This window comes from Sceloporus undulatus, chromosome 8 (genome assembly GCF_019175285.1).
Source record: "Sceloporus undulatus isolate JIND9_A2432 ecotype Alabama chromosome 8, SceUnd_v1.1, whole genome shotgun sequence".
Taxonomy (NCBI): domain Eukaryota; kingdom Metazoa; phylum Chordata; class Lepidosauria; order Squamata; family Phrynosomatidae; genus Sceloporus; species Sceloporus undulatus.
In genome coordinates this window covers 13002490-13018280 of record NC_056529.1, presented here as the reverse complement: position 1 = coordinate 13018280, position 15791 = coordinate 13002490, and the positions used below count along the sequence as shown (strand labels likewise).

The window sequence follows — 15791 nt, the reverse complement described above, 5'->3', positions numbered from 1 at the left end:
GAGACCCCTGGCGCTGAAGGGAAGAATGGCGGCCGAGGGGCGTTGGGCGGGAAGCGGGGAAGAAGGAGAGAAGGAGGGAACACATGCGTAGAAAGCGGCGGAGAGAGAGAAGGAGGAGGAGAGGAGAAGGAAGGGGCCTCTGGTGAAGGCAGACCCGGCTCTGGCTGCGAAGGAGAAGGAGAAGAAGGCGCCCAGGGCTGAGGAGAGAGAGAGAGAAGGGGAGGGAAGGGAAGGAGCGACGTCGTCTAGGGCTCTTTCCCCGGCGTCCCTCGCTTTCCAACGCGGAGAGGCGGCTCCTGCTCCGTCCTCGGTCTGTTTCTTCTCAGCCTGGAGGCTCTCCCCCTCTGCCTCTGCCTCCATGGAGGGGCGGCCGAGGCCCCGGCGGCGATGATGAAGGGAGACGCCGCCGCCGCCGCCTGAGGGAGGGAGGGAGGCAAGTAGGGCGCCACAGGTGCCGAGAGGAGAGCGGGAGCATGGCGGCGCTGGAGAAGGTCCCCTCGGTCCTCGAAGGTAGGAGACAGGGAGGGCTCCGGGGATAATGATGATGATGATGATAATGATGATGATGATGATAACCCGCTTTGGGGGCGCTGGGGGGTCCTGGGATCCCGCCTCCGCTCCGCGATGCTTTGAGACGAAGCCGCTCTCGAAGCGGATTAATCCCGCAGCGCGGACGCAGCCTCCTTCTCCCTCGGAGCGCCATTGACTGAAGTGCAGCCCTGACAGGAGTCACTGCCAACGGATCAAACAGTCATCTAACCATAGTATTAATAGTAACAATAATGCCTGGTTTTCTAATGGTGTGAAAGGCATGTTTTTTAATACTTTAATCATTTAATCGTTCTCTTTTTAATCTGATGCTTTTCTATGTTTTTAAGTGTAAACCACTCTAATTCCCAGCTTTAGAGAAAGAGCACGATATAAATAAATGTTAATTAATGTAATATAATGACTATTAGGTCACACTCTCTCAGCCTCAAAGGACTGCAGTGGCCCCAAAAAAGCCCTTCCGAAGAAACACAGCAAGGAAAGCCTAGGATGGGTTTGCCTTAAGGTCGCCTTCGCGGGCGTCACTGCAAACAGATTAAAGGATAAGACTGGTGTAATTAAACCAGGGTCACACTCTCTCAGCCTCAGAGGATGGCTTCTGAAGAAGCCTAGGATAGGTTTGCCTTAGGTCCACCAAAACTATAGCCCCCCATAAGCATCACTACATATAAACTAAATGATAACATTCTTGTAATGGTGATCATTTTACCAGGATTCGAACTCTGGGTCGGCCATGAAAGCACATCCGGTGACCTTGGGCAAGTCGCACTCTCTCAGCCTCAGAGGATGATGGCAATGGCGAACCTCCCTTGAACAAATCCTTGTCAAGAAAGCCCTGTGGCAGGTTTGCCTTAGCAAAAACAATGACACTGATAATAATAGTAGTAGTAGCAGTAACAATAACAGCAGTAGCCATCCCTTTTTCTTTCAGATGGGAAATGAGAGCGGAGTCCAAAACACACTGCAGAAATGATCCGGTTTGAGACTGCATTAAATGTTAGGGACTTGTGAGAACTATGGTTCTGGGAGACATCCAGCCTTGTCTATCAGAGAGCTCTGGTGCCACAATAAACTGCAATTCCCATCATTCCCTAGCCCTGAGCCAGGGCAGTTAAAGCGGTCTCAAAGTGGGTTATTTCTGCAGTGCGTTTTGGACCTGGGTCTTAGGAATCTGGAGCAAACGCGCTCCTTGTTGGCGGAGGGCAAGGGTCCATCTTGCATCCCCTTTCCTCAAAGTGGCCAGATGTTGTCCCCCCTCCATTTCCAGCCTTGGGGTTAAGAGGGGCTAATGTGGCATCTGGAAGGAAAGCCAGCTGTTGCTGGGCATAGATGGTTGCTGCAGTCTTAGACAGTAGTAACACAAAGCTTAGCGGAAGAGAGAAAGACAGATGTTGGGGAAGACGGGGAAGGAGATGTGTGCCAAGGCATCCGCAAGACCTCAAGTGTCCAGAATCCATATTAGTTGCGGTGCCTTTATTGGTTCAACCCAAAGGGCAGAGGAATGTGAGCAAGATGCCATGATCCCCACATAATCTCTTCTTAAATTGAGGTTGTTTGGTTGGTTGATGGTTTTTAAAATGCCATTTGCTCTTTACCAGCTTCTAAAAGGGATCTCTGGTCCAAAAGACACTGCGGAAAGGATCCAGTTTGAGACTGTTTTAACTGCCCTGGCTCAGTGCTAGGGAATCCTGGGAACTGTAGTTTGTAGTGGCACCAAAGCTCCCTGACAGAGAAGGCTAAGTGTCTCACAAAACTACAGCTTCTACATTTCCCTAGCATTGAGCCAAGGCCACTAAAGCGGTCTCAAACTGGATCCTTTCCGCATTGTGTTTTGGACCTCTCTGCCTGGATGAGACTGAGAGAGAGAGCTTGTTTTGCTGCTCTCTAGTTTCAGACACACTGACTTTTCCAGGTTCTTTAATCTGAGGATACTGCATTGTATTTAGGGCACAGCGGGGAAGGAGAGATGGCATTTTTCAACCTCACTTTGCTTCTCATCCAAGACTTGTAAAACCTATTCCATCCTGACAGAGCTTTAGGAGACCTGACAGTAAAAAATTTCAACTATCCACCCATCATCCTCTCCCCTCCTTGCCCTGTGATTTGACACCTTTCCTTTTAGATACTGCTCCTTCCAGAGTATATGGCAGCTCCACTGTACTCCTTAACATTTGAGGCTGGCACTGAAAAGAAGAGGCAGACCTAAGAAAAGACATGGGGCTTCATGATCATTCTGGTACTTCTCCATCTCTTAATCCATCCCTCTTCCTTGCTTCAAAGAAAATCACCATGTGGGCAGGAAGCCGAGACCAAGATGCACCTAAAATCATAAGAATCGCAGAATCATAGAGTTGGGAGAGATCACAAGGGCCCTCCAGTCCAGTCCCCTGCCATGCAGGAACTCTTAATCATAGCACCCCTAATAGATGGCCATCCATCCTTCACAGAAGGAGACTGAGGGAGTGAGTTCCACTATCAAACAGCTCTTTCTAATGTTTAGGTGGAATCCCTTTTTCTGTGGTTTGCTTCCATTGCTCCCTGTCCTAGTCTCTGGAGCAGCAGAAAACAAGCTTGCTTCATCCTCAGTATGACACCAAATATTTAAATAGGGCAATCATATCACCTCTTAACCTTCTCTTAACCTAAGATCCCTCCATGTGCTTCGTGCATTGTGACTTGTTGGAGAAGCCATAGATTGGTCGCTAACCTCTCTCAGCCCAAGGGAGCCAGTGATGATCGAATAGCCCTCTCTGTTTTCAGCCTTCTGCTGCCTAAGATTTAAGGCATCACCCAGCTTTGTGTCACTTGCTCATTGTGAAAGTTTAATGGGCTAGAGCGACAAATAGGACTCTGGGGTAAGACCCTCCTGGCAAGATGCCCTTGCTTGTCAAAGGAAATTTCAGGAGTGCTCAACATGGCTGTGGCTTCTGGCATGCATCTTAAAATTCCTCTGTCTGCCTAAATTCAATAAATAGGTCAGTCACTAGTTTGATTGCAATCAGTACAATCCTATGAATGTGAAGTAAGTCCCACTTACTATAGTGAGACTTGCTCCCAGTAAGAGTGTATATTGTTCGCAAAGTATAGAAGAAAGCATTATGTTCAGTAAGGGAAGACCCAATGCAAGGCAAAATACCCTAAAAGGCATCAGATCCCAACTGATGCCAACATTACACTTGAAGTCTGGTCTGGATGCTAAGTAGGGTCAGCCCTGGTTAGTACTTGGATGAGAGACTGCCAATGAATACTGGGTGCTGTTGGATATATTTCGTAGAAAGGAACTGGCAAAGCCACCTCTGAGTATTCCTTGCCTAAAGAAAGCCCTATGAAATCCATGGGGTCACTGTAAGTCAGCAGGCTGTAAGTCTCCCCTCCCCAGAGCATGTGTGTGTGTGTGCACTTGTGGGAATGACACTTTGGAGCATGCCCACATAATGTATTTATAAGCTTGCAATGGGGATTTGTTTGTCTCCTTTTGATAGTCAAATTCACACTGAGCCCACTTTAATGTGCTTTTAACCCCTTGCTGTGCTCTGTGTGTGATAACCAATAGCAAATGGGCTCGCTTTTCTGGGATGCCACCACTTTAACCATTTTTGGGATGGAAGCACATAGGACCTACGTGTGATAAAGTCCTATGACAGTGAGGTTTGCTTCCTAGAGGTATCAGAGGTAGCCCCCAAGAAAAATCCCAGAACACTGTGCTTTTAATAGATGGATGTGATCTCAGTTCTTCTGCCACAAAAGGTAGGAAAGAATCAGATTGCACTGTAGCCTCCTCTTTGAATGCCTACAACTGAATGGGTGACAAGTTTGTTCTGTCTTGTTGCAGACCTTCCTGTAGATCACAGGAGACATTCCTAATTTTAGAACTGTAAAAGAAGAAATGGCGATATTAGCCAAGCAGTCTCCCTAAAACAAAACCTTGAGAAAGTTGTACGCACACCATTTCTTCTCTTCTTCCTCTTCCTCTTTTCATTTATATCCTGGCTCTCTCCCAATAATGGGACTCAAAGTGGCTAACAACATTTTTTAAACCATACAGATTTTAAAACTATACAAAAACCTTGATAACACTAGAAGTATAAAAGTTAATTTAAAAGCAATTAGACAATTTCTCGTTTACTATAAATATAACACTATTATAAACATAATAATATAAAGTTTATTATAAATACAAATAGTAGCACTCATGATGCTTATAGCATTCTCTGTTTTGAATCTTCAGAGTGTAGAACTATGATCACTTTTATAAGTAGCAGCAACTCCATCCCCCCCAGAATTAGAAAGCATTGATTTGTACCATCACTTCTTTTAAGTTCTTGTTCATTCATCTTTTTTTAACCTTAATTTCACTCCTCAGATTTCACTTTCCTTAAACCTTACTTATCTGAATCTTTCCCGTTGTATAGTAGTATTTCTCTTACGTATTTCCACAGCAGAGCTGTAGAGAGAATGCTTCTGTAGAAACCAGATGTTGACTATGATTTACAGCCTCAATATATTCCAAAAGGAAAGGCAGCTCTGAACAAACGTAACAATCAAGCGTTTTTGCATAATTTTGTTAAAACATTCTGCCAGGAAATAGAGTTATTTGGAACATTGGCTTCCTTAATTGAAGGAACAGACAAATACTACTGATAGGAAGTAGCTTGTCTCTTGTGTTAGGGTGACCTCTCATGGTGTTCAGGTGGCAAAATTTGATTTGAACCTACCATGCATTCATACGTTTTTCTATGGTATAACAGCTTGAACAGACTGAATCAATAGAAATACTGCTATTTGCTCAGTAATTTTTTTGTCAACTACTGTTTAAGTGTGAATATGGTGTGTGTGTGTCTGTGTGTATGTAGATGTCAACTGCAATAATTTTCATCTTTGCCTTGAAAAATGGTGAGATTGTGAATGTGCATCCTTTAATAACTCTACAAATTGCACTTTCTTCCAAAACTAGATTGTAGGATTAAATACATCAAGTTTAAATATTAAAGTTGATTTTAAACAATAATACAGTGCATGTAAGAGGTATAACTCTGTACAGCCAGCAAGAGTTTTAAGAATGGTCTGGTGAATATATTTCAGTTTACTCTCTCATTTTGGGAACCAGGTAGAGAAGATAATAGTAAATACTTAATAGATCATTGGGAATGAGAGATGGAGATGTTATTAAGGCTCCTCAGTGGACAGTTGTGACACGCATAATCTTTTGTTATTTGTTTAAAACACAGAGTTGAAATGTAGTATATGTACATATCCTACCCTTCCTATTCGACAGATGCTAGAGAGAGATGTTCAAGGTTTGGACTGCTTGCTTCCAACATCAAGAAAAGCAGTCCTACCTTCGAAATCATTAAGTTTAATATAGTATAGTGTAGTATAATACAGTATGCTATGCTTTAAACAATTCACATGGATTCTATAAATAATGTGTGGTTATTTACGACGTATTTATTTTTCCTTCCTGCCAGGTTCCTGTTTTCACTAGGTTATTACATTACATTCTGACAATTAAAAAAGAGATGTTTAAACATCTTTTTTTTCTGAGATAATAAATATATGCCATGCTATTTGTTTTTAATAAGATGAATATACTGTGATAGCAATTTATGGGTATCACATAGTTGTGTAATACAGCTAAATTTGTAGAGTATTGTTTTGGTTGATTTAGCCATATCATTCTTAAGTGCAGAACCAGAATCCCAAATGCCAATGACTCTTTAGCAGTTAGAGTTTGATAGTAAATTCCAGAAATCTAACACATTTTGTATTAAAGTAAATTTCTTAAATATACCTCTAAAACAATAGAGAGGTTGGAAACATAGGTTCTGAACAAAGTTTTTGAGAACCAAGCCAGAGGATGTAGCATCATCCAGATTTGCTGAACTAGTGTGCAACCAGTGTTAAACTGACTTTCACTCACATTTCAGTGGGATTCCCCTTCCTTTTCCCTCCAAAACTCAATGTCAGTGATGTATATGGCCTGATTCTGATTGACAAGCAATATTAAGACCTATATTAAGAGATAATACCTAACTTGGCAATCACAGGCAGTTACATAGGATCACATTATAGTCCTATTTGAGTGTATAATAGCATTCCATTGCAATGTCTCAGATTTGGGAATAAACTAAAGACAAAGTGACTACTCACATTCTCTCTTGTTAGAATAAAACCTAAGGTGGTATTTAAAAAGCACTTCTATGTAAAATCAATGGGTGCTTTCCATTTATAGTCAAACTGCTACCGCCTCATATTTTGACACCTCAGTCTGTTTACAATTATGTGAATAAAATTTTCATTCAGTTTCAGCTTCTGAACCACTTCATAAGCATTTTTTTAATGCCACTTTCCTCTTAGAAACTCATCTTCAATGTCTTCTATCTTTTCAAAAATTTAACTTTGCACCATTTGTGATTTTGGGGAAAAATAAAGAAAACCTAATTGTACTTTGTTTCTTCAAATGTTTGCCAGTTTAATTTGCTGCAACAGCATGCTGGTTCAAAACTGGGTTTTTATAGTCAGTTATATACCCTACCCCAGTGATTCCCAAATGTTGGTTCTCCAGATGTTGCCAACTTTGGCTCACATAATTTCTGACAGTTGGCCAACCTGGCTGGGGCTACTGGGATTTAGAGTCCAAACACCAGGAAGACCAAACTTTGGGAACCACTGACCTTCCAAGAGGTTGTCCACATGAATGAAAAGAAGCAGCTAGACCAAAATAATCCCTGGTTTCTTCCTATTCAAGCTGGAAAGTGCAAACTGTTGCACCAGTGTGCAGATTGTGTGCTGGTCAGAGACAGTAGGGAGGGACAAGGCGGCTGGCGGAAGTGGTCAGGAACAGGTGCCCTAGTTTGGCTGAGCCACAGGCTCTATTGCTGGCCATATTATTATTATTTTGCCACTGGCCCACAAATGAATCACAAAAGCACCTAAGTGGTCAGCTGTACGTTGCACTCCCCTTGAAGTGAAATGATGATAATCCAATACCAACAATACGGTGGATTTAATAAAAACATTAGCAAACGGGGCTATGGGGAGGAAGGGGGAGATAAAGGGTTTGTATTGTAGCAGGATCCATGATTATGCTGTGCCTCAGTGGGTGACTGATGCACTGTATGGGCAGCCATTGTACAATCAAGCAGCCAGTTGCATGGCCAGTCCAATGGGATAGCAGCTAGCTGGGTCAAAAGAGGCATTTGGTGGCTCCTGGCAGCATGTTCATGTGCGCATTCACATGCACTTGGGGTGTGGTGTGGCTTATAGCCACGAATGCTCTGTTTTGGTGGGTCCATCTTTGCAGTGTAAAGGGGTGGTGCCTATCAGAGTTTGGCCTGTTACTGGATCTAGTGCTTCAATCACTGGGTTCTCCCTGCAAATCAGGAAACCCTGGAGGTAAACTAGCTTTTCTGCTCCATCTGCTCCTGCCCTTAGTTTAGGGATGCTAAAGAAAGATGTTCACAGTTTAGGCTGCTGGTTTCCAAGAATAAGGAAGGCAGTTGTAGTTCTGAAACTTCACTGAACGGTTTGGCTAACATTGCCATTTTTTGTTCCTATAAAATATTAAACCTTCTTTGTTCCCATTTAACATTTGAATCTTTATTTGTATTATCCTCGGTTAATTTTCAGTATCAAATAGTGAAATGGTAGCTGTCTAACTGTTTTTCCTTACAAAAGATTAACCTTTATTGTATTTCCAACTTAAGCCTTGGACTGTGCTGTGATGGCACTCAGTAAGAAATAACAATAAGCAAGACACTTCATAAAGAGTATAATAAACTACACTATCTAACTTCTAGCTCATTCAACAGCCATCATTTGTGTAGAGATAGGGTGACTTCTGAAAAATGGCATACTTATTTTTGAGTCTTCAAAAATATTTTCTCAAATTCCTTTAATAGTACCAGCAAAGAAACCAGTGAATCTTCTTGAAAGGAACATCTATTGGATTATTTTCATTGGACAGATAACACATCAGTGTAAAACAGATGTTGATTTGGAGACTACAAAAGATGTCTCCAGGTGACTATCAAAATATGTGTGCAAACAAAACAGAAATAACTAAATTCATTCTTGCTTCAACCTCTTCGCTCCATTTACTATACAAGCATAAATGTGTTGTTATGTGGGGTATGAGAAGAATGTACATGATCATTTTGCCTGAAGACAAAGTGCAATTGTAGACTTTAATCCCAAACATACGATATATTTTGTTTATGTCTGCCTTTTTTCAGACCTTTTATTTTCTAGGAAGTATAGCAGCTTTTGGATCCCTTTACAGTTTCCTTGAGGCACACAGAGATCATGGAATGGAAAGTAATGCTGCTTCAAGTAGAATGAATTTCTCAGTCATCCGATGACTTTACAGTGCAATTCATTTTCTTAACAGTGCTCCATCATCACCTCAACCCAAAGTTCTCCAAGGCTACTTTACAGCCCTGGTTCTCAACATAATGTATTAGTCTCTGTCAATTGTGGTGGTGGTGGTGATGGAGGAATAGGAGTGTATGTGCAGGAATAATATTCATAATAGTATGAATAGCCAGTCTGCTTTTAAATAATCATAGTGTGTGCATTTGCATTGTGATAGGAGGTTACTGTGGCATCTTCCCCCTGTTTAAAGGGATTATGTTTGTGGGGGACATAATGGCTGGACAGGTACCCATTGTTCCAGGACAGCTAGGGGGCTGCTTGGATCTTCAAGAGCTGGTCCTCCATTGTGGCAATCCTCTGCTCTACTTGATGAATTGCAGGGAGTGAGCAAAATTTCAGGGGAGGGCCTCCATGACTGTGAAATGCCAATGTGTCACTGGACACACCAGTGTACCATACTGGCAGTCAATCAGTTGTGCAGCCCATCAGCTGGTTGCATGGGACATCCAGTGGGCTGGCAGCTAAGTGAGTCGAGGGAGGTGTTTAGTGGCTGCTAATGAAACATCCATGTGCTTGTTCACATGTGCTTATGGTGGAACAAAAATATAATGGTACAGTGCAGCTTGTACCCACAATTGCTCCATTGAGACAGGTCCATCCTTGCAGCAGGAAGGGGCAGTATGGACTGCGCATCAGTTGTCAGCCTGTTGTGGGAGCCAGTGGTGCAGTCAGCAGGTACTCCCTGCAAATCAGGAAACCACACGGGTGAGCTGGTTTTTCCCCACCATCTGCTTTCGGACAAAGTTTTATCCCTTCTTGCCACCAATTATATATAAAACAGTACTAAGGTGTTAAGAATCAAGTGACTGACTGCCATTATGGACTGACTGGTGAGTACTTTATGCAGCAGTATAGTAGACTGGGTGGGAATTGTAAAGCCCATCAGATGTTGGGCCATAGGTCCCAGACCCCTAAGCAGTTCAACAACATCTGGAAGGCTGCACAGTTCCCACTCTTGCACTAAATGAAGGCCAGACAAGACAGAGATGCTGTTTATGTTTGATTATCTGCTTGACGGTCTGGTGTTTAGTATATTCTGGGAGGGGGTTGCACTCCCCCTGAGGGAAAAGGGGAATCCCATTTTGGGGGAAAGGCAAGATAGGAATACAATCAAACAAACAAACATGCTTGTAGTTTGGAGGTACTGTATTTTTGAATCCAGAATTGTCACTGGAGGTACAGGTAGCCTTGGTGGTCTGGAGTACCTTATGTCAGCTTAAGATGATAACCATTTATGAACCTTTCTGGACATAAATAACCTAGCTATAATTAATACTTTCTTAAACTGATTACTACAGTGGGTTATCTTTAGAAATGACAGTTTGGGGGTACATGTTATTTGAAGAATTAACTACTTGGAACCCAAATTAATCTTCAGATTTTCCTGATGTTATCCTCTCCAAATGTCCAGAGGACAGTGACCAAAATGGTGAAGAGTCTCCACTTTTATTCTTACCTGTTTATTTGTATATCTTTCAGTACATATTGTATATTTTTAGATTTGTATAGTCTGTATATAAGCTGTGCATGTTTAGGCTATTCATATATATATATATATATATATATATATATATATATATATATATATAGTGTATATATAATATATTGTGGTTTATTGCACTTAGTGCACTATATTAACATTATATATGTGTGTGTGTGGCATTGCTTGTATTACTATGTTTTGAGTATTTTGAAATGGCCCTTGGGCTATTCAATAAACTTGTTTGTTTGTTTGTTTGTTTGTGAAGAGTCTGGAAACCATGCCTTATGAAGAGAGACTTAGGGAGCTAGATTTGTTCAGCATAGAGGAGAGATGGTTAAGAGGTCATATGATAGCCCTGTTTAAGTATATGAAGAGGTGTCATATTAAGGATGGAGCAAGCTTGTTTTCTGCTGCTCCAGAGACTAGAACACGGAACAAAGGATGCAAGCTACAGGGAAAGAGATTCCACCTAAATGTTAGGAGGAACTTCCTGACAGTAAGAGCTGTTCAATAGTGGAACACAACGCCTTGGAGAGTGATGGAGTCACCTTCTTTGGAGGTTTTTAAACAGAGGCTGGATGGTCATTTGTTGGGGGTGCTTTGATTGTGAGTTCCTGCACAGCAGAACGGGATTGGACTGGATGGCCCTTGCGGTCTCTTCTGACTCTACGATTCTATGAAATAAGGTGAGGAGGATGCTTATGAAGGAGACAGCCTTTTTAGAGATGGTACCCAAATTGTGTAATGCACTCTCTAGAGAGCCACATAACAGCTAAGTTGTTGTTTTTTTTCAGTGCCAGATGTTCCCATGTTTTTAGTTGTTTAGGCTTTTTTTTAAGGGTGTTTGGTTTTGTTTAGATTTTTCTGTTCTGCTGTTTTTACTTGTTTTATCTTGTTTTAAACAATTTTACAGTTTTACATTAAGTTTTATTATTTACTTATATTATACATAAAACTTTGTCCTGTGTGCTTTTATAAAAGTTTTATTTTGTGAAACACAGAGCTTTATTTGTTGGGCATTAAAAATGTAATAAATATTAAGTTGCCAGAACGCTCTCTGGCAAGCTATTTGACTTAATATGGGTATTGGCCATTATGTTATTGTAGAAATTTTACTGCCTTTCCAAATACCAGCATTCATCTAGGTCAGGGATTCACACCTTGTGGCCCTTCCAGGGCTGAAGTGCAGCTTTAATGAACATAGCAGATAGTGAGGGATGATGGGAGCTGCAGTTGAACAATCTAGAGGTTCACAGGCTCCCTACCCTGAGCTGGGTCAGGACATTTGTTCCCCACGTCTGTAGTAGAGGAACGTAGTTAAACATCATTTCCATGAAGTATGCTTCCAAAGCATTTTCTTCTTTTTGCTGTGTCTTTGCCCAAAGAAGAATTGAAGGTGGGAGGGAGTGAATAGGATGGGGACTAGTTTGAAAAACCCTAAATGTCTAGCTCATTTATCTGGTGTAATTGCCTGCTTATCTGCTACTTAGCCATGCTGTTTTGGTATTCTTCTATTCTACACATACACACAGTGCTGGGCTATTTATAGAATCAGCATGAACTTCAGTGAAAACCAATCAGATTTTATAAATCCCCTTGAAGGTTTGTTTCTGTAGCTGCAGCAGCAGTGAAAGAAGGGAAATTGCTGGACAGCGGCACTGAAAAATGTAGTCTTTGGTGTCTTTTGTTTCCCCTCTTAATGCAAAATGCCAAAAAGCTGGTAGAACAGAAACAAGCATTGATGTTCATTGATTTTCTTTTTCCCTCTCTTCAAATCGGTTTACAATAAAGGGACAGCTATAGTAGATAGACTTATCAGTGTCAGGTGGCTGCGATCAGGTGCTTAGATTGTTAAATTGTGCTATTGTTAAAAAGCATGTATATCTCTTGTGTAGAATTCTCTGTGGTTGAGCATCTTTGGGACATTTTTAAATGTGTAAAATTATATCTCCATCTTGGTCATTTACACTGCCCTATAGGATGTAACAGAGGGCCTAAATATCCTAAAGGCACCACTACTTGTCTGATCTTGGAAGCTATGCATGGTCAGCCCTGGTTAGTACTTGGATGGAAGACTGCCAAGAAAAACCATGTGTTGTAGACTATATTTCATAGGGAGGAACTGGCAACCCACTGCTGAGTATTCATTGCCTAAAAAGCTCTATGAAATTTATGGGGTCACCATAGGCCGACAGGTGACAGGAAGACATACAGAGATAGGATTTAACAGGGAGACTGTGCCAAGGAGTTACAGAGGAGAGATTGTCCCAAACCATGGTTTTGTCCAGGTTGTGTGGGCCTCTGCTGTGTGTTATATGGCATGCAAGGAGAGCAGATCACCTTTTCCTACCCATTTTCACCTGAATAGAACAATCTAATTATTATTATTATTATTATTATTATTATTTATATACCGCCCTATGGCAAACCAATCTTTCTCCCATTGGCCTAGTTCTTTTTATTGAATTCCACATAAAGCATCAGTTCTCACAGAAATGTACAAGGTAAACACAAACTGATATTTAAATAGTCTCATATCTGTTTGCAGTATCCATGGAACTGACACACGTACATCACCCACTCTTCGCGTATTCAGTGCTGCCTTAAAGATTACAGCTTCAGAAGATGTGTAGTCTCTGAACCTATAGTATGGTTTCAGAACATGCTGCATCCTCTCTGAGCCAGATGCACATGACTGTTAGTTATTCAGAGTCCTGCAGCATGTGCCAGCCTACCAGTTCAATAGGAGAGGGTTCCTCTGCTGTTGCTACAAGATCATGAAACATACTGTTCTTTCTTTCATGTGGATTGCTAGCCTCAGAACCACACAGAAAATACATATCAAGCACCGAGAAAGTCCTCCTAAAAATAGACTTTCTAGTACCATCCAACCCCAAACAGATACCTTGTTCCTGAGTCCCTCAGTTTTTCCTTGATGCCTACAGCATTGTACAGAGTCACCCAAATTTCTTTATATGAAACTGTAAGGTATAAACAGGTCTGCCTGTTTCCAGCCACACGATAGAAAGCTTTTCAGATGTATACACAATAGGCATCACGAAGAGCATTTGTTCGTGAGAGCAGTTTGCAGTATTCTTGAGAGAAATATGCTCTCAAGAGAAATCAAAACCCTGAAGCCCTGCAGAACAATTCAGCAATCCAATAACTATATCTCTTGTCTTTCCACTTGCAGACTAGTACTGGAACTTTGCCATGGGAAGGCATACTGGGAAGAAAGTACTCACTTAATTATGTGATGATCCTGCTATACCATACCATCTTGTCACAGTTTGGCATTTTCAAAATTTGGAAGGTCTTTGGTTAAACAGCTGGCCCAAAAATAGCAATATCCAAGAACCAAGTGATTCATTTAAAATGTAGAGCTTTTTTCTGGTAGTAATTAGTTGAATAGCATTGCCCTGGAGACCAATAATGGAAAGTAAGACTTACTCTTTTATGATGCCTGTTCAATGTCCAGAGTAGGTCAGGGGTAGGTGCAGTAGGTAGTAAGTCAGGATACACTCCAACACATTGTTGACTCATCTTTAGCCTGTGGTTTAATGCTAAATAGATTGCAGGAGACAACTTAATACCAATTGAAAAATAGCCTTTCATACACTTTTAATAGTGTCAAAAGTAAAAGTAACAATTCCTTCAGCCCTCCTTCTTACTGATACAGTGTAATTATGATTTTCAGTGCTTTGTGCATTTAATTTCTCCTCCTCACCGCCTGCAGCTCACTCTCACAGCAAAATACAAAACCAAGAAACCAGGCTTTAGTAAGATAAATTCCAGCAATAAGACAAGATGATAAGGAATGTGGAAAAAAGTCAGTTTATGCATATAACAAAATCAATAATAACAATATCTAAAAATACAAAATTTTGTCAGTGGTGGCTAACAGTTCATAAAATGTCATCAGATTAGCACAGTAAGTGCAAAAAATACAAATATAAATGGTGATTAACTGTTTCAACCCTATGAGTCTTCTCCACCAGCAGTTAATTCTCCCATAGACATATAAGGCAGAATATCCATAGTTACAGTAAATTCAGTTTTACATGTAGCAAGACCCACAAAGTTTTTTATTTAATGCAGTCATATCTGCGTGGTGGCACAGACTTTTTGAACTATTGATAAAACCAGACTGGATTCAGATGAAACCTGGCTGATTCTGTGAAGTGTCTCTTTACACTCAGGATCAAACTTTGGAAGTTAACTTAAATAATTTAAATATGAGAAAGGTTGGGGTTTACCTACTGCTTGATTATTACAAACTCCTCCAACAATCTGTAGTGTATATACACCTGGGATTCTGGATAATGTTTCTTGTATCTGATGAATTATGCTGTATCCCACAAAAGTTCATGCAGTAATACATTTTTCAGTTGTTACGGTGCCATGGGATTCCTTGTTATTTGTATAACTTGTCATTCTACAGAGAATGCTTTTGTTATTTATTATTTTAAAAAACAACAATCTTGAATTATCTATTTTGCCCCAAAAAGGGTTGGTTTTTTTTTTTTAAATTAAAATGATGACGACTGGCAAAGTAGCAAGAGGAATTATACAACATTGGTTTTCATTAAGAGACAGTAAAGAAGCCAACATGAATGAAATAAAACTTGTATCCATAAAGCCTAGTTGTCATAATGCCTCACAGGGTGGGTGTGAAGCTAAAACCCAGTGGCTTCTGCTTTATTTATATATCTATATTTCTGTTCTGCTTTTTTTTTTCCCAACAGTGTTCTTGATAACTATACTGGTAGTGGAAGGGATTGCTGTGGCTCAAAAGACTCAAGGTACAGTACATGTTTCCTCTGGGGAAAGTTTATAATTAAGTATTTGTACAATATAAGCTTGGAATTCAGAGATGCTCCCCCCTCCCCAAAAGCAAGTATTGCTGCATTTGTTCATTTAGAAAAAAGCCAAACAATCAGGGGTTGGGGGGAGACCAACCAAAAGCCTAAGATGTTTATAATCAAGTTAGTGCACTGAGCAGAGCCAGAAGAGAGTCATTCAACAGTTTGAATGTTGGATTGGGACTCTGAGAGACCAGGGTTCAAATCCTCACTCAGCCATGGAAACCTAGTGGGTGACTTGGACAAATCATGATCTGTTAGCCTTGGAGGAAAGTACTGCCAAGAACACCCAGTGATAGGGTTATCATAAATCTGAATTGACTTGAAAGTGTATAACAACAACAAAAAATCAGAACTGACACATACGTAAGTTGCATTCAGATGGCTGTCCATGGTAAACCATGCTGTCTCTTGGCTGTTCTCTCCAACCTTGCTCCATTCCTCTTCCACTTGCACATCAGTGT

At 41.0% G+C, this 15791-nt stretch overlaps 1 protein-coding gene across 3 annotated transcripts in view; it reads left to right on the top strand.

Annotated features, from left to right (window-relative positions):
- Positions 1-106: 106 nt before the first annotated feature.
- The window catches only part of NETO2 (neuropilin and tolloid like 2), a 29659-nt gene continuing 13974 nt past the window's right edge, over positions 107-15791 (top strand). For 2 of the 3 annotated variants that reach the window (XM_042438400.1, XM_042438399.1), the window contains exons 1-2: positions 107-510; positions 15211-15267. In XM_042438400.1, the coding sequence (XP_042294334.1) occupies positions 474-510; positions 15211-15267 (94 nt within the window). In that variant the 5' untranslated portion in view covers positions 107-473. Of the gene's footprint in view, positions 511-11092; positions 11152-15210; positions 15268-15791 lie in introns of those variants that run through there. The other variant, XM_042438401.1, reaches the window with a different exon arrangement.